This window comes from Pristis pectinata, chromosome 15, assembly GCF_009764475.1.
Source record: "Pristis pectinata isolate sPriPec2 chromosome 15, sPriPec2.1.pri, whole genome shotgun sequence".
Classification (NCBI taxonomy): Eukaryota; Metazoa; Chordata; class Chondrichthyes; order Rhinopristiformes; family Pristidae; genus Pristis; species Pristis pectinata.
The window spans coordinates 2,849,970-2,869,001 of NC_067419.1; the positions used below are offsets into that span (position 1 = coordinate 2,849,970).

Sequence of the window (19,032 nt, forward strand, 5' to 3'; positions counted from 1 at the left end):
GACTGTGGAGTGGCTCCTTCAGAAGGGCACTGATGGGCTGATCTAGACTACACAATAAAGCCTTAAGTGTGAAGTGGGACTTGAACTCACTACCTCTAGACTCAGAGAGTGCTACCGACTGAGGCAAGGCTAAACATAGGAGCAGCCACAGTGCATCAAAAGGCTCCCAGGTAACCAGCTTGAACGGTGTGAGGCAGCTTCAAGCAGCCTCTCCCACTTCTCCTGCACTTACATTCTGACTGTTCTTGTCGATTTCACTGGGGCAGCCGAACAACTCCCGGCGCAGGAGATTCCCGTCATATTCCAGGAACGTCAGGTAAAGGTTCCGGAAAAACTCCACGTGCTTGTTCTTCACTCGCAGCTTCTTGGGAGAGTTCCAGTGGATCACCTGCGGGACAACAGAACCTGGTCAACGTCACATGCACCACGCTGGCACGAGTGGGACACGGGGGTACAGTGAGCAGCAGGCCCATGGATGTCTGGCCTGGAGATCCACACCATTTCTGAGCACTGGCTACTACAGGCTTCCACTGCCATGCTCAGATGCCCTCTGCTGATAGTAATTCAATGGCACTCCAAAAACTCACAGTAATTACTAACAGATTCAATGTATTAATTGCCATTGGACTCTGCTAGGATGACGCTCTATGACTTGAAACCTTTCTTCATACAACATGGGCACAGTGGCGCAGCTGGTCGAGCTGCTGCCTCACAGCACCAGTGACCCGGGTTCGATTCTCTCCTCTGGTGCTGTCTGTGCGGAGTTTGCACGTTCTCTCTGTGACCGTGAGGGTTTCCTCCCAGTTCCCAAAGGCGTGCGGGTTGGTAGGTTGATTGTCCGCTGTAAGTTGCCCCTGGTGTGTGGGTGAGGGGTAGAATCTGGGAAAGTTGATGGGAGCATGGGGGGTATTAAAAATGGGATTAATGCCAGTTTGGCATAAATGGGTGGTTTATGGTTGCCACAGATTCAAAGGGATGAAGGTCCTGCTTCCATGCTGTATTTTTCAGTGCAAAGGCCACAGAGAAGTTAGATTTCTCCCTTCGGAGTCGGGGAATCAACTGTAAACTTCCCCAAACCAATGGATTGTTCAGAGCAACAAACAAATTGCTGGAGGAACTCAGCAGGTCGGGCAGCATCTGCGGAGGGAAATGAACAGTCGACGTTTCGGGTCGAGACCCTTCATCCGGACACCTCATCTTCATCAGTCCAGCTAAAGGGTCTTGACCTGAAATGTCGACTGTCTATTTCCCTCCGCAGATGCTGCCCGACCCACTGAGTTCCTCCAGCAGATTGTTTGTTGCTCCAGATTCCAGCATCTGCAGTCTCTTGTGTCTCCAGTGGACTTTTTTAGTTAGCAAGGATATTAAAGGCAATGGAGCCAAGGAGATGGTCTTGACATGGTTTGGCAACAAACAGTGTGATGGCCTGAAATAACTACATGACCGACATTTGATCCCATATCGAGCAAGGGGCAATTCTGGGGAACCTCTGGTATCTGTTTCGATTCTCAGTGCATACAATGGGGTAGTGGTTAAGTTCATGAACTAGCAGCCAGAGGTGTGAACCATTGATCCTAAGACACGAGTTCAAATCCCATCACGGCATCTGGGGAATGTAAATTCAAGTAAACCACCAGATCGTCAAAACTCCCCATTGGACTCACTAATGATCCGCAAGGAAGGAAGTCTGTTGTCTTTGCCTGCTCTGGTGAGACTGCAGACCCACTGATGAGGTTTCCTAACCGCACACTAAATTCAGAAGCAATTAGGGATGGGCAGGAGATGCTGGTGCTGCCAGTGATATCCAAACCCCATAACTGAAGTTACTGAAAAACTACACAGCTCTATCCACCTCATTTCAGCAAAAACTTGAAGCCAAAGTTATTGCAGGGAGCAAAACATGCGCATGTGATTCAATGGTGTCCAAATATGGCTAACATTATGCGCTTCAAAAATACAGAGCAAAATGGCGTATGAAAATGATGCCAGTGAGGGGAGAACTAATAGAAATGCTCAAAATCATAAGAGATTTCATGTAACAAAGGACCAAAAGACTTGAGACTCCTTTTCAAAGAGCTAAAAACAGCAAGAATTCCTATTTTACCTTTCATGCCTGCAGAATTTTCCAAAGCACTGCTGAGACACAGCGGCCTATCTGTGAGCAGCAATATCTCACTAACGGGAATGTAATAACCAGTTGGTCCGTATTAGTGTTGATTGAAGAACAAGTATTGGCTTGCTCACCAGAAATGACTCCCTTGCTCCCATTTTATTTGGCCAGAAGAGTCTCTTACACAAAGACCTCAGTTTAATGTCTAATCAATCTAAAAGATGGCACTTCTGACAATGAACCTCCACTACACTGGAGCATCAGCCTAGATTTTGTGAATGGGAGGTGATCTCGATGAAATATACAACATTCTTAATGGGCTTGACAGGGTATGGAGTTGATGTTTTCCCTGGCTGGGGCGTCTAGAACCAGAGGAAACAGTTTCAAAATAAGGGGTCAGCACAAAGATGAGGAAAAATATTTTATCCTAGGGGTGGCAATTCTTTGGTATTCTCTACGCAAGAAGGCTGTTGGGTCTCAGTTTCTGAGTATACCCCATTCGTTCTTGTTTACAGTATAAAGAGAAAGTGCTGGTTATTACACAGCTTAATGGGGGCAGTATACTTTCTTTCCAACAAGAATCACATTATGATTTATTACCATAACTAGGTATCCACATGATAATGCATACAAAAGAGCAATGTATCATTAGATATATAATCTTCAGCCCACTCAGAATGGTGCAAATTCTATTAATTAAAAGAAATTAAATTGCTACACAAGAGATTCAACAAGGATTTGGAACACGGGAGATGTGAAGATGGTTTGACCTGCCTCATGTTAATGTAATATATGTAATCAGTCAGGTAAACCTCAGATGCTTTTTGCTTCTATTCTGGGGATGTAGAATCATATCCAATCCATTTCCTATCTCTTTATTGGTGGGTCACCTTCTCCCTGAACAGCTCGTCCATCTGCTGAGGGAGGGAGTTCTTGGATTTTGATCAAGTCCAGGAATTTCATCAAAAAATCCAGAGGGGTCAGGACAGAGATGAGGAGAAATATTTTCTCCTGGGGGTGGCAATTCTTTAGGTTTCTCTACCCAAGAAGGTTGTGGAGTCTCAGTTGCTGAGCACATCCAAGACAGAGATTGTTATGGGAATCAAGGGATACAGGGCACAGGACAAGTCGTGGTAAGTGAATGGCAAAGATCTTATTGAATGGTGGAACCGGCATGGGGGGGTCCAATGGCCTGCTTCTATTTCCTACGACTTTACATCTGATGTTCTTGTGCTCAAGCCCTCAAAGGGTAGGACTTGAACCTCAGAACTTCAGACTCAGAGGCAAGGGTGCAACCAACTTAGTGACATCTCATCCCCAAATAAAATAAAAATATAAATCAAAAACACATCGCCAAAAGCAGTTACTGAGATAAGTGTGCTCCTGTCTGAGGGTGGTATGCAACTTGAAGGGAAACTTGCAGGGGGTGGCGCTCCCTCCTTGGTGGCAGGTCATGGGCTGGAGAGGTCCTGCAGGGGACCTTGCAATGCATCCTGTACTCACTGAAGCCACAATGAGCCAGTGGTGGGGGTGGGGGTGGAGGTGGGGGGCAGTGAACGTTTAAGGTGGTGGGTGCATCTCCATCTGTTTAAGGGCTTGCATTGATCTGACAGTAAGGTATTGTGGAGTGTTCGTTCCGCTTCCCCTGGGATCTTGGACTGTGGATAAGCTCTGCTGATGGGAACAGCAAGGTGTAAAGTAGTGTCTGTGGTCTAATGAGCAGGTAAAAGTTATGGTTAATGGTGTGCATTATAGGAAAGGGTAAGGTCATCACTTCTCTCAGTATCGAGAGACAGGAAGCTGCAGAACTGTGCCAGAGGAGGGAGAGGAGTGACGGGGGAGAGAGAGGAGTGACGGGGGGAGGAGTGACGGGGGAGGAGTGACGGGGGGAGGAGTGACGGGGAGGAGTGACGGGGGGAGGAGTGATGGGGGAGAGGAGTATGGTCAGGTTAAAAACACAAGTAATTAGTTGAGGTGATAGTGGTAAGGTAGATACAGAGAAAGTGTTTCCTCTAGTTAGAGGATCCAAATGTAGATAGCAATGAGAGTGACACCATTCAGGAGTAAGTCACGAAGTCACAGAGACATACATCATGGAAACGGGCCCTTCGGCCCAACTGGTCCATGCTGACCAAGATTCCCATCTTAGCCTGTCCCATTTGTCTGTGTTTGGCCCATATCCCTCTAAACCTTTCCTGTCCACGTACCTGTCCAAGTAAATGTTGTTAACGTACCTGCCTCAACCACTCCCTCTGGCAGCTCATTCCGCCACCCTCTGGGTGAAAAAGTTGCCCCTCAGGTTCCTATTAAATCTCTCCCCTCTCACCCTAAACCTACGCCATCTAGTTCTTGATTCCTCAACCCTGGGAAAAAGACTACGCATTCATGCTATCTATGCCCTCATGATTTTATACCCCTGTATCAGAAAACCCCTCATTCTCCTACATTCCAATGAGAAAAGTCCCAACCTGCTCTCCCTCTCTCCATAACTCAGACCCTCGAGCCCCGGGCCATTTTAAAAAGACCTAAGGTTAGGTGTCCAAAGCTTGCCTGTTTTTGGGGACAGGTCCCTCTTAATATGGAAATTGGGATGCGATGATGTAATAAGCCCACCCACTGCTACTTGTGGTTGGAACTGGTTGAAGCTTGGATATCGAATCAATTTGCCCTACGATGGTAATGGAGCTCCTCATTCAAGTTTGAGGGCCCAGGAGTAGGTAGCAGCTCGAAAATAGCTGGATTCATTGCCACCAGAAAGGGGAGACCCCAGCAGTCATGATTCAGTGTAGACAAACAACATGAACAGGAAAGGTTATAGTTATCACTGCCTTTGTTCCGTATATATCAAGGATCCGAGGTCACAGCCTCAGGATAAATGTGGAACTTGTTACCACTGAGGGCTGTGGAGGCCAAGACATTGGGTGTACTTAAGGCAGACATTGATTGGTAAGGGGGTTAAGGGTTACAGGGAGAAGGCAGGAAGATGGGTTTTAAAAACAAATCAGCCACGATTGAATGGCAGTGCAGACTGGCCTTACCTGCTCCGATATCTTATGGTATTTTTAAGCAGGAAGACGTCTGCGTGCTTATATTGTGATCCTATTGGATAGGAGAGTTATATGGTCTTCCTGCTTTGCAGCAATATAATATTGTCACAGAGAGCCTGCACCAACAGCATATAGGCTCAACATGTGAATAGGTTCCGTAATTTGTACATAAACTTCCAATGTATTCCGTGCCTCCGTGAAGACATTATAAATTGGCAGTTTAACTTAGATTTTATCGAAGAAGATTGTTGACTCTTGCTTGGCAAGTATTAGGCAAGTTTGCAGCACCAAAGCTGATTTGTTTCCTCTCTCCACTGCCTAAGGCCACTGTCTGTCCTGATGAAGTGCCCAGCGCAGGAAGCCACAGTGACAGGGGGCAGCAGGGTTGACTTATCACTGGACTATCGCACGCTTCAGTCGGCACAAGAGAGGTCACATTTCAGTGGTGAAGTCACTGTTGAATTGGGAAAGGGCAGCACAGTTCCCTCAATAAAAAACTGAAGACGCTGGAAGAGAAACAAGGTTAACGTTTCGGGTCAAGGATTCTTCATCAGAACCAGAAAAGTGGGAAGACTAGAGCGTTTGAAGTTGCAGAGGGGAAGAGGGACGGAGAGCAGAGAGAGAATGTCATACAGTCATCATCCAGCATGGAAACAGGCCATTCTGCCCACCCACATCCATGCTGGCCAGTGGGCACTGTACCAATCCCCATTAATCTCCATTGTCCAGTACTTGGTCTGTAGCCTTTTATGCATTGAGAATTCAAGTGCTCATCGAGACACTTCTCAAACGCTGTCAGCAATCCCGTTTACACCACTGTCTCAGGCAGTGCACTCCAGGTAATCACCACTCTGTGGGTGAAACAGGTCCCGCTCTGATAGGGCACAGAATAACGTTCTTCCCTACAGACACTCACAAAACACACATCAGCTTCCGTCTGGGAACGTCCCCAAAAGTAATTGTGACCTTGACAACTTTGGTTTGCACTCTATCACAGACATTCCCTCCATTCTGTCCACACCTCCCCGCTACTGCTGCATAAAACATGCTGCCTTTCTCAATTCTCCAGTTTCGATTAACCTGAAACACTGACTCTGCTTCTGTCCCCACAGGTGCTGCCTGAACTGCTGAGTGCTTCCACCATTTTATGTTTTGGTCTCAGATTCCCAGCATCTGTGTTTTTTGGCTCCAGTATAGTTATCTTGATTGGGTACAACAACATGTATGACTAAGCTCAGAAACTATTCACCTCTGTATCAAATAAAATGGAGATAGAGACCCTCGTGGTATGCTGTCAAGACAACAACCTCTCCCTCAATGTCAGCGAAACAAAAGAGCTGGTCATTGACTTCAGGAAGCGGGGCGGAGTACACACCCCTGTCTGTATCAATGGTGCTGAGGTGGAGATAGTTAAGAGCTTCAAGTTCCTATCACCAATAACCAGTCCTGGTACCACCAAATGGACACTATGGCCAAGAAAGCACACCAGTACCTCTATTTCTTCAGAAGGCTAAGGAAATTTGACAGGTCCCAGAAGACCCTCACCAATTTTTACAGATGCACCATAGCAAGCATCCTGTCCAGATGCATCATGGCTTGGTATGGCAACTGCTCTGCCCAAGACCGCAAGAAATTGCATTGGGTTGTTAACGCAGCCCAGTCCGTTACGAAAACCAGTCTCCCCTCTATGGACTCTTGTTTACGCTTCCCACTGTCTCAGGAAAGCAGCCAACATAATCAAAGACCCTCATTCTCCCTTCTCCCCCTTCCATCAAGCAGAAGATACAAAAGCTTGAGAACACGTACCACTGGGCTCAAGGAACTTCTATTACACTGTGTCCAGTACATCCTATGTTCTATCCCGCTGTTATAAGACTCTTGAATGGACCTCTTATAAAGGTGAACTCTTGATCTCTCAGTCTACCTCATCATGGCCCTTGCACTTTATATGTCTACCTGCACTGCACTTTCTCTGTGTTTGTAACACCATATTCTGCATTGTTTTCTTTTTTAATTACCTTGAAATACTTACGTATGGAATGATCCATCTGGAATGCATGTAAGCAAAAGGTTTTCACCGTATCTCTGTACAAGTGACAATAATAAATCAATTACCAACTACAAGTTGTTTAATATAAACAATATCTTGGGAAGTTGGAAGTTGATATACTGTGAGGACAAAACAACGTGGAACGCGTTAGTACAAAGGTGGTGTTTCTGATGGAAATAGGGCCAAGCTGATAAATCTTCTCACAGCACACAAGGCAAGAAACATCTTGATTAGTGACATTACGCAGAAACTGGAAAACTACTTCTATTCAAGGCGTTAGAAATAGTTGAAAGCTCAGTGTTTGGGATAACGGGTAGAAGCAGAGTGAGACATGGAGATTCATAGAGTTACACAGCATGGAAACAGGACATTCGGCCCAACTCATCCATGGTGACCAAGGTGCCCATCTAAGCTCGACCCATTCGCTGTGTTTGGCCCTTATTCCTCTACCACCTCTTCTGGCAGCTCGTTCCATATACCCACCACTCTCTTTGTGGAAAACCTGCCCTTCAGATCCCCTTTGAATCTTTCCCCTCTCACCTTAAACATATGCCCTCTAGTTTTAGGCACCCTTACCCCAGGAAAAAGACGGTGACTACTGACTCCACTTATGCCTCTCAGAATTTTATAAATCTCTATAAGGTCACCCCTCAGCCACCTTCGCTCAATGTATAAAGTATCCTCGTCTTTCCAATATCTTCCTATAACTCAGCCTTCCATCCAGGCAATATTCTTGTACATCCTTTCTGCACCCTCTCTAGCTTGATCACATCCTTCCTATAGTGTGCTGACTAGAAATGCACACATACTCCAAGTGTAGTCCAACCAGTAAGTGACTGCATTGTTTCATTGAAGAACATTGCAATGTTGATGTCTTTTTAGATCAAGTCCCATGCAACAGGTTTATGGGTGGACATCCAAACCAGACAGAACCTGACATTGCAATGCTAGGAACATTGCTGTGGTTATGGAAATGGCATCTGAGAGTGACCCAAATACGACTGGTGTAACTGTAGTTTGAACTGCAGCAAAACCCAAGGCTTCCAAAACTCGGTCTGAATGGTACTACACAAGTTCAGTCAGTTGTTAACATTGCAACAGCCAACACTTACCAGTTAGTTTAGGACAGTCAAGTGCTTCTGTTGCTAACAATTGGATAATTGGATAATTGGAGTTGCTAATTAATTGTTTATGCTATAACGTCACACCTTGACATATTATTGGAAATGTACGAGGGAATGTTCAAAGAGAGTTTTCGTGGTGTCAGTGGGTACAATCAGATCAGATACGGAGCTGCCCCAGAACCAGACCCATTTGCACCAAAGAATCAAGTTTACAAATGGCACTGGACAGGTTGCAAGAAAACGGTGTGAAGAACAACCAGAGTGGGCCACGCAACCGCACTGCCGTTATCTCTCAGTTCCAGCATCATTTCCTATTTCCCTCTTTCCTTTGTCTCATTCATCTCCCTCTATTTATACCTCCTCCAGACAGATCAGGTGTAGTTAACAAGCATCCGCCACCCTCGCTCAGCCAGCACCACCATCACTTGTGACACCCAGTTTCTCTTGGTCTCCATCCTATCACGCACATTCCCGCGCATTCTCTCCACCTTTTCCCATTCCCTGCTGCTTAAAACTTGCATATTTTCTAATTCGGCCTCACTCTGATGAAGGATCTGAAACATCGACACATTCTCCTTCCATAGATGCTGCCCGTCAAGCTGAGTATTTCCAGCGCTCCCAGTTTTTATTTCGGTGTTTTTCCAGAACCTGCAATTCTTCCACGTTGGCATCCCGTTTGAGCATCGACACCATCTTCGGTACTACAAAGGAGAGCCAGCTAAGGTTCTGTGCTTGAATGGAGCAGGAACTCTCATAACCGGGAAAAGTCACTGAAGTTCCAGCCAACCAGCCACTGATTTTATTTAAAACATCAGCTGAAATTATGCTTCAATTCATAACCCTTCTATTTACTGAAATCATATTCAGGAAGGCTAGTAATGATCTGGAAAGATTATAACCACAGTGTTTACGGGCCATTTGATCCAACTGATGTGTTCCCTTCATACAATCTTCCTCATCCAACACATCCTCTCCTCGCCCCCTCATTTACTGCTCTGACTTAATGTGGCAAAGCCATTCTCCCCTCAACAACTTGTCTCAGCAGGCTGTTCATATCATAGAGTCATAGGACAATACAGCACAATACAGGCCCTTTGGCCCACCATGTTGTGCTGACCTTTAAACCTTACCTAAGACTATCTAACCCCTTCCTCCCACATATCCCTCTATTTTAAATTCCTCCATATGCTTCCTCTGATATCTCCCCACCCATTATTTTAAAGCCATACCCTCTTGTACTGAGCATTGATGCCCTGCGAAAGAGGCGCTGGCTGTCCACTCTATCTATTCCTCTCAATATTTTGTACACCTCTATCATGTCTCCCCTCATCCTCCTTCTCTCCAAAGAGTAAAGCCCTAGCTCCCTTAGTCTCTCCTCATAATGCATACTCTCAAACCAGGCACCATCCTGGTAAATCTCCTCTGCACCCTCTCCAACACCTCCACATCCTTCTTATAATGAGGCGACCAGAACTGGACACAGTACCCTAAGTGTGGTCTAACCAGAGTTTTGTAGAGCTGCATCATTACCTCGCGGCTCTTAAACTCGATCCCACGACTTACGAATGCTAACATCCTATAAGCTTTCTTAAACTACCCTATCCACCTGAGGCAACTTTCAGTGATCTGTGGATATGAACCCCCAGATCCCTCTGTTCCTCCACACTACCCAGAATCCTGCCATTAACTTGTACTCTGCCTATATCCTGATCATTCTCTGGGTGACGCATCTTCTTCTGAATTCCTTATTGCTTCATTAGTGATTTGTTTTTGTTTGGGATCGCTGAGGAACGTTCAGCTATGAGTCAACATGCTAACGTCAGAGTGGTTGCACTCTCTTGCCACTGAGTCAGAAGGTTATGGGTTCGAATCCCACTTCAGTGAACCATGCGCGTGCTTCCATGCTGTGCAGAGAGGGCACTGCACTGTCAGAGGTTGTGTCTTCCAGATGAAACTATAAACTGGCCCACCAGACTGAGGCAAAAGGGCCCATTACACATGCTTGGACAAAGAACATTTCCACTGCTACCCATGGAAATATTTATTCTTCTATCAATGACACCAAACACTCTAACAAGCTTCTACAGATGTACAGTTGAAATTATCCTGTCTGGTTGTGTCATGGCCTGGAACGGCAATTCGAATGCGCAGGACTGTAAGAAGCTGTAGAGAGCAGTGGACTCAGCCCAATACATCACGGGCACATCCCTCCATACATGAGGCGCCACTTCAAGAAAGCAACATCCATCATCAAAGATCCCCACCATCCGGGCCGTGCCATCTTCTCACAGCTACCATCGGGCAGGAGGTACAGAAGCCTGAAGTCCCACACCACCAGGTTCAAGAACAGCTACTTCCCTTCAACCGTTTGGTTCTTGAACCAACCAGCACAACCCTAATCACTACCTCAGTTCAGCGACACTATGACCACTTTGTATTACAATGGACTTTGTTTTTTTAATCTAATTGTGTTCTTTCTTGTAAAAACTGTATATAATCTATGTTTAATTTATGTTTTTCTTGTGAATGCTACTTATCTAGTGTTATGTGCCTGTGATGCTGCAGGTAAGTTTTTCATTGCACCTCTGCATACATGTACTTGTGCATATAACAATAGACTCGACTTTGAATTTAATTGAAAAGATCAAAATAAAAATAGAAATGCTGGAAGAGCTCAGCCAGCCAAGCTGCCTCTGTGGAAGCAGAAATCAGTCAACGAAAAGATTATCTGGTTATTTGTTTAACTCCTGCTTCCTGCTGTTGCAGAAGCATCAAATGACACAGCACAGGAAGGACATTTGACTCAACCTGCCTGTTCGACTTCCAGCTATCCAATTGACACCCTCTGCTGCTCCTTCCTCCACACCCTGGTGCCTCTTCAATTATCTATTCAAATTTCCTTCTGCAAGTTTGCTTTGAATTTGTTGCAGCAAGCTTTCAGATGATGCATTCTGGATTGCAAGAAGCCACTGCACTTTTCCCCTCTTCTGCAGCTTCTGTCAATCAACTTGAGTCTGTCCATTGGTTACCGACCCCTCTGTAACATGTAACAGATTCTCCTGCCTTATTCACTTTTACTTGCACTTCCCTATGACATTCAGGTAGGCCATACAGCCCATCAATGCTAGCTCACAGGGCAATCCTATTCTCCCACGTTTCCCTGTAACCCATTCTCTCTCACATGCCCACCAGCTCCTCCCAATTCATCCAGCACCAACCTCCACACCAGGGGCAATAACAGTGGTCTACTAATCTACGAACCGGCACACTTTCAGATGCAGGAGGAAAACAAGAGAATTGGAGGAAAGCTACGCAGTAACGGGGAGAACATGTGAACGCCACACGGACAGCACTCGAGGTCAGGATCGAACCCAGGTCCCTGGAGTTGTCAGGCAGCAGCTCCACCAGCTGTGTCACTGTGCCAATGTCTCTATTCCAGCAAGAAACCCTCATGATCTCCAGAGCTGAAGTCTTCCATACCTGAAGCCCTCTGAGCAAATCTCCTCAAGACCTCAACATCCAATCGTTTCCGAATTGACCACAATTCAGAACTATGTCTGTGGGTGTGGAGGGCGTTGAGATGTTCTGGGAGTGGAACAAGTGCTGCAGAAATCTGAGTATTTTTTTGATAACTTTGAGAAAGATAATTTTTGGGAGTACCAAGAGGATACTTAACTCCTAGTGGGAGATGTGAGACTGTTGACTTGATACTGGAACGGGCTTGATGCACTAGCTGGTCTACTCCTGACTGTTACACACACTTGCTTGTTGCTGACATTAGTAACTAGAGTGAAAATGCCAAATGTAATTTTTGCCTTTAATACTACCCTCATTGACCTTTCCAACTTTTCAGTCGTGGATTTCTAGCTGCCCTTTTCACTCAGATTTGTACATTCATTGTTGTGTTATGAATGATTCATGCTTTGCTTTGAGTCTGTCAACAAAATATGATGGCGATGTGATGGAGAAAGGATGACAGTTAAACATTACAGGGGCTATGCCCTCTTCTCGCTGCTACCGTCGGGCAGGAGGCACAGAAGCCTGAAGTCCCACACCACCAGGTTCAGGAACAGCTACTTCCCTTCAACCATTCGGTTCTTGATTCGACCTGCACAACCTCAGCAACGGAACACTACTGACCTCCTCTTGCACTGTCATGGACCTGTCTCTGATTGTGATTCTCTTTTGCTCTGATATCTTGTTTTGTGCTTTTTTTCTTCACTCTCTGGTAATAATTTACGTTCTGTGTGTTGTCTGGATCTACATGCCTGGAATGCTGCTGCAAGTTTTTCACTGCACCTGTGCCTCACCGTACTTGTGCACATGACAATAAACTCGACTTGAACTGCTAGAGATGAAGGAAATACTTGCAGTCTACAGCCCATCTTAGCCGCCAAATGGTGGCACGATAGTTCAACAGCTATTGCTGTTGCCTCACAGTGCCGGAGACCTGGGTTCAATCCTGACCTTTGGTGCTGCCTGTGTGGAGTTTGCATATTCTCTCTGTGATGTCTGGGTTTCCTCTGGGTGCTCCAGCTTCCCTCAAAGTCCCAAAGGATTTGCTGATGGGTTATTTGGCCACTGTAAGTTACTACTTAGTACAATTATGGGGGAAACGAATTAAAGGAGAGTCAACGGGCATGTGTGAGAGAAGTAGGGGGAATCACCTGACGGATTGCCGTGTTTTTAACCTAATGGGTTAAATGTCCATCTGTGTCATAATAAGTAAGTTGAAGGCAGAATTTAAACATAACCCATCATGATTGCTTATCACTTAATTTGCATTGGTATTGAAGTGTCCTCCACTGTTCAGCTTTGCATTCTAAAATCTCCTCCTGTGGCTTGAAGTTTAACTGATTACGCACCTGTGAAGCATCTTTGCACATTTAACAGTGCTATAAAAATGCAAGGAATTGTTGGTGTGCGTGTGCGCGCGCGTGTGCGTGCGTGCATGCGTGCGTGCATGCGTGCTGCTATTTGTGACTTACGATTGATATTAATGTCCCATGTGAGGGACACCTCCCAAAGGAATTCACACACATAGAATTCCAGTTCCAATGGCGAGTGTTCCGTAGGCAAGCAGCTGGGGAGGGATTCTGCACACAGCAAAATCCCAGAAAAGTCACCCCGATTTGGCAGTTCCACATCGACTTTGCTTTTGCAGATAACAAGTGCTATTTCAAGCCGTTAACCTTCATTTTGTATGAAACGTCATGTTCCTCCTTTATTTTATCAACAGGGTTGTTCAATGATAGAATAATATCTCCACCTGCACATCATTTGATGTGATTATAGAGGCTCAGGAATATAAAGCATTCAGAATGTAACTTGTCAGAGAAAGCTTGTCGAGAATTTTGCTGGTGGGAGCAATTGATGATTTAAAATCTATTTGCTCATCTCTTGCTTCAGTCAATATAATCCAGTTCTGCTGCAATCTTCTGTTTGGTTGATTTGTACCCACCATTTCAACCTGTCACTTACTGGGGATACAAGTCAGGATAATTTGTAAGAAAACAAACAGCAGCCACTACATCCAAAAAATATAAAAATCGTCATTAAGAACGAAACTCTGTGACTGTTGAGCCCAGCAGAAGCTCGGCAGAGATTAATTTAGAGGGGTGAATTTCATTAGCTTCATCGGGCTAATTTGTTATGAGAGCTCTTACTGTGAATCGGAGATACCCAGAGTCTCCCCTCATTAGCCAAGGTACAATATTTTAGCAGACGAAGCATTTACAGCAGCTGGAAAGAGTCAATAATTGTCTAAAAAGTTAATGTAAAATGACTGGACCTTAATGGTCTGGTTCCCAGCTAATCTAGGGTTCACCTGAATCCCCTGCTGCCTCATCCTGAGACAAGGGAAAGCTGTGCCAGAACCTTGACGTTCTTTTCTTTTGTCCAGCTCATTAACTCCAGGTCTGACCTGGAGTTGGCCGTACTTCACAGCTTGCGGAAGACAGCACGAGGTTATCATGAGTTGCTAATAAGCAACTGCCCTGTAAAAATGGAAAATAATTCTGGCTGTTGCTCATCGGTGCTGAACATGGATGGATAGTACTTCAGTGATTGTTTTAGCATTTCACCACCATTTTAAATTGCTGGTCTACCCTTTCAGTGCCATACCTGCCCCTACACCTCTTCCCTCGCCACCATTCAGGGCCCCAGGCAGCCCTTCCAGGTGAGGCAGCCCTTCACCTGTGAGTCCGAGGGAGTCACTTATTTCATCCGGTGCTCCCGGTGCGGCCTCCACTACGTCGGTGAGACCCGACACAGATCGGGTGACCGCTTCGTCGAGCACCTTCGCTCCGTCTGCCGCAGCAGCCGGGACCTGCCGGTGGTCACCCACTTCAATTCCACATCCGACTTCTGCACTGACATGTCTGTCCACGGCCTCCTCTACTGCCACGTTGATGCCGGGCGCAGGTTGGAGGAGGAACACCTCATATTCCACCTTGGGAGTCTCCAACCTGATGGATATCAATAACTTCTGGTAACCCCACCCCTTCTTTTTTGTTCCCCCCACCCTCCCCTACTCCTTTGTCTTCCCTTATTCCTGTGGCTCCCTTCCCCCACCTTGATGACCTGCCCATCTCCTCCCCTCCCCTCTCCCATCCTTTATTCCATGGTCCACTGCCCTCTCCTACCGGATTCCTCCTTCATCAGCCCTTTGCCTCTTCTACCTGTCACCTTTCAGCTTATTACTTCTCTCCCCACCCCCCCCTCCACACCCACCTACCTTCCCTCTCTCACCTGAACTCACCCACCCCCTGCCTGCGTGTGCTCCTCCCCCTCCCCCTCCCTTCTTATTCTGGCTTCTGCCCTTTGCCCTTCCAGTCCTGATGAAGGATCTCGGCCCGAAACGTCGACTGTTTATTTCCCTCCACGGATGCTGCCTGACCTGCCAAGTTCCTCCAGCACTTTCTGTGTGTTGCTCCAGATTCCAGCATCTACAGAATTTCTTGTGTCTCAGCCTGTGGCCCAGCCACCTTCAGACCCCACTGCTTCCCTTCACCCAAGGTCTAAAGTACTCCTGCAGCCTCTTCTTGCCAGTTGCTTGAGCCCCCTGTCTGTAAAGAGCACCTGATTACATTGATCATTGTGCAAGGCAGGAAATGGGTGACATCACTGCAGCTACTTAGAGTGGTGGTGGTGGGAGGGTCACAGAGTCATACTGCATGGAAACAGGCCCTTCGGCCCACTGAGTCCATGCCAACCATCAAGCACCCATTTCTACGAATCCCATTTTATTCTCCCCACATTCCCGTCGACTCCCCCCAAATTCTACCCCTCACCTACACACAAGGGGCAGATTATAGTGGCCAATTAGCCTGCTAACCCACATGTCTTTGGGATGTGGGAGGAAAGAGCACCTGGAGGAAATTGTGTGCAATTCTGGTTGCACCATTACAAGGAGGATGTGGAGCCTTGAGGAAGAGTACAGAAGAGGTTTACCAGGATGCTTCCGAGATTAGAAGGTATGAGCTATAAGGAAAGGTTGGACAAATTTGGGTTGTTTTCTCTGGAGTGTCGCAGGCTGAGGGGAGATCATAAAAGTATGAGAGGCATAGATGGGGTAGGCAGTCAGAGCCTTCCTTCCCAGGATGGAAATGTCAAATACTAGAGGACATGCATTTAAGGTGAGAGGGGGAAGGTTTAAAGGAGACGTATGGGGCAGGTGTTTTGCACAGAGAGTGGTGGGTACCTGGAACAGGCTGCCAGGGGTGGTGGTGGAAGCAAATAGTGGTGTTTAAGAGGCTTTTAGATAGACATACGAATATGCAGGGGATGGATCACATGCAGGTAGAAAAGATTTAGTTTAATTCAGCACCATGTTTGGCACAGACATCGTGCGCTGAAGGGCTTGTACTTGTGCTGTTCTGATCCACGTTCTATGAAACCAATGCAATCACAAGGAGAACATGCAAACTCCACACAGATAGTGCCAGAGGTCAGGATTGAACTGAGGCTGTAAGGCAGCGGCTCTATAGCTGCACAGCTGTGCCTCCCTTAATGTCTTTGGCCTTAGATGTTAACTCTGTTTCTCTTTCGAGAGGGTTGAGAGCTTCAAGTTCCTCAGAGTGAACATCACCAATAGCCTGAACTAATCCAACCATGTTGACGTCATTGCCAAGAAAGCCCACCAATACCTCTACTTCCTCGGGAGGCTAAAAAATTCGGCATGTCCCCGTTGACCCTCACCAATTTTTATCGATGCACCAAAGGAAGCATCCTATCTGGATGCATCACGGCTTGTTGTGGCAACTGCTCTGCCCGAGACCACAGGAAACTGCAGAGAGTTGTGGACACAGCTCAGCACATCACGGAAACCAGCCTCCCCTCCATGGACTCTGTCTATACCTCTCACTGCCTTGGTAAAGCAGCCAGCATAAGCAAAGACCCCACCCACGCCGGGCGTTCTCTCTTCTCCCCCCTCCCATTGGGCAGAAGATACAAACACCCGAAAGCACGTACCACCAGGCTCAAGGACAGCTTCTATCCCGCTGTTGTAAGACGATTGAACGGTGCCCTTGTACGATAAGATGGACTCTTGACCTCATAAACTACCTCATCATGGCCTTGCACCTTATTGTCTGCCTGCGCTGCACTTTCTCTGTAACTGTGACACTTTAGTCTGCATTCTGTTATTGCTTTTCCCTTGTACTACCTCGATGTACTGATGTGGTGATCTGTATGGATGGCATGCAAAACAAAGTTTTTCACTGTACTGTGGTACATGTGGCAATAGTAAACCAATTTCACCAATTTTCCCCAGGTGCTGTCTGACCTGATGATTGTTTCCAGCATTTTTTGCTTTGATTTCAGCTTTCTGCATCTGCAGTTCTTTGATTATCAGATGCACAGGAGTTTTTCTTTGTTCTTGTTTTCTCTACTGGGATTTCTCAGTGCTGCATCAACTTCTTGCATCTGATCAAGGATCTAATAACCACTTCCTTTCTGGTCCAAGCCACCTCTCACTTATAGCCCAAGCAAAATCATACTGATCTAGTTGTGACCAGGTCTTGTAACTAGATGCAGTTACAAGACCTGGTCACAAATAGGGTGATGCCCAATATGATGAAGGATCCATCCTCCTTGAAACAAATGCCAGTGCTCATTCACCCATTCTGAACTCTTCTGAGACCACCTGCAGATCACCTTTCCCCACCTGAATCCGCCTATCACTTGCCAGCTCTTGCTCTACCCCCTTCCCCTCACCTCTTCATACCAGCTCCCGTCTACCTCTCACTCCAGATGAAGGGTCTCGACCCGAAACGTCGCCTGCCCATTTCCCTCCACGGATGCTGCCTGACCTGCTGAGTTCCTCCAGCAGTTTGCTCCAGATTCCAGCATCTGCAGTCCCTTGTGTCGTGAGTTCCTTCAGCAGTTTATTTTTTGCCCTTTGCAATATCAGCGAGACGTGTCTGCACCCTTGGCCATGGTTGAAACAGTTCTACAAAAATTGGATGGTCTTTTAAAATATTTTTGTCATGAACTGCTGCTATTGGATCTTTGTATCTATATTGGTAGGGAGCACTTGTAAAACTATTTCGCAGTCAACATCTCACTGGGAAAAACAATGAGATCGATCCCCGATGACACAGCACTGAATCACTGAAGGGAAAGTGGAGAAACTTGCCCTTTTGTGCCTCAAAAGGGACATGGCTTAAAGGTGACTTCGTAAAAATGGAGCAAGCAAAAGAAAAAAAATCAATTTTTAGCTTTCTTAAAACTTAAATCCAGACACACGGGGTTGGAGCAGCTGTGGATATTGACAGGCACAATGAGATTGCGTGCAATGAGCTTCAGCACAAAGCAATAGGATGAAACAAATGGGATCGTTTAGACGTGTGATAGAAAACCGCATATTTTTTACATAGAGACAAGGAAAGTGAAAGCAAGTATAAAACACTAGTGAGGTCTCAGCTGGCGTACTGCGCCAGTTCAAGAGCACAGAGAGGGTGCAGAGAATGTTACCAATGTGGTACCAGAGGTGAGTTACATGGAGAGGCTGAGAGTGCTCACCCTTCAGCAGAGACAGTTCGTGCTAGATTCTTACAACTGGATGTCCAGCAAAATGCAGTCCTACCAGTTAGATTTTGCTCAGTCCAGAAACAAGAGATGGGGAATCGAAAACCAGAGGACAGAGTTTTGTTAGAGGTGAAAGGTTTAATAAGGACCTGAGGGGCAACTTTTTTTACACAGCGGCTGGTAGATATATGAAACCCAACTGCTGCCAGAGGAAGTGGTTGAGGCAGATACATTAGACACATTTAAGAAGTAGGTGGATAGGTATATGGATGACAAGTGCTGAGAGAGATGTGGACCAAATGCTGGGAAATGGGCATAGCTTTGTCAGCATCGACAAGTATTGGCCGAAGGGCCTTTTTCCATGCTGTACAACTCTATGACTCCCTACTTGGATCAAGAAGGCTGTGGTTAATAGACCCACAAAAGCTTGACGCAGCATTGAAGCTCCAAGCAGAGGTGAGGAAAATAAAACACATTCTCCAGTGTAGCCTGGTGTACAAAACAGTCTGTAACGAACTTTTTACCGAGGCACGAGGTGGAAAGCTTTGGTCACGCCCAATATTGCTGCCCAGGTGGAGAATAAAATCAGGACGTGTATAAAACCAGCATTTCCCAGCAGTGTCCATTGTTTCTCTTTTTAGAATATTCCTCAGCCCTAAGTTTTGATGAGGA

The 19,032-nt window shown here is 46.2% G+C and overlaps 1 protein-coding gene across 4 annotated transcripts in view; it reads right to left on the minus strand.

Annotated features, from left to right (window-relative positions):
• The window catches only part of large1 (LARGE xylosyl- and glucuronyltransferase 1), a 348,327-nt gene that overhangs the window by 20,732 nt on the left and 308,563 nt on the right, over positions 1 to 19,032 (minus strand). For all 4 annotated transcript variants that reach the window (XM_052030445.1, XM_052030447.1, XM_052030446.1 and 1 more), the window contains exon 10: positions 233 to 388. In XM_052030445.1, the coding sequence (XP_051886405.1) occupies positions 233 to 388 (156 nt within the window). The remainder of the gene's footprint in view (positions 1 to 232; positions 389 to 19,032) is intronic.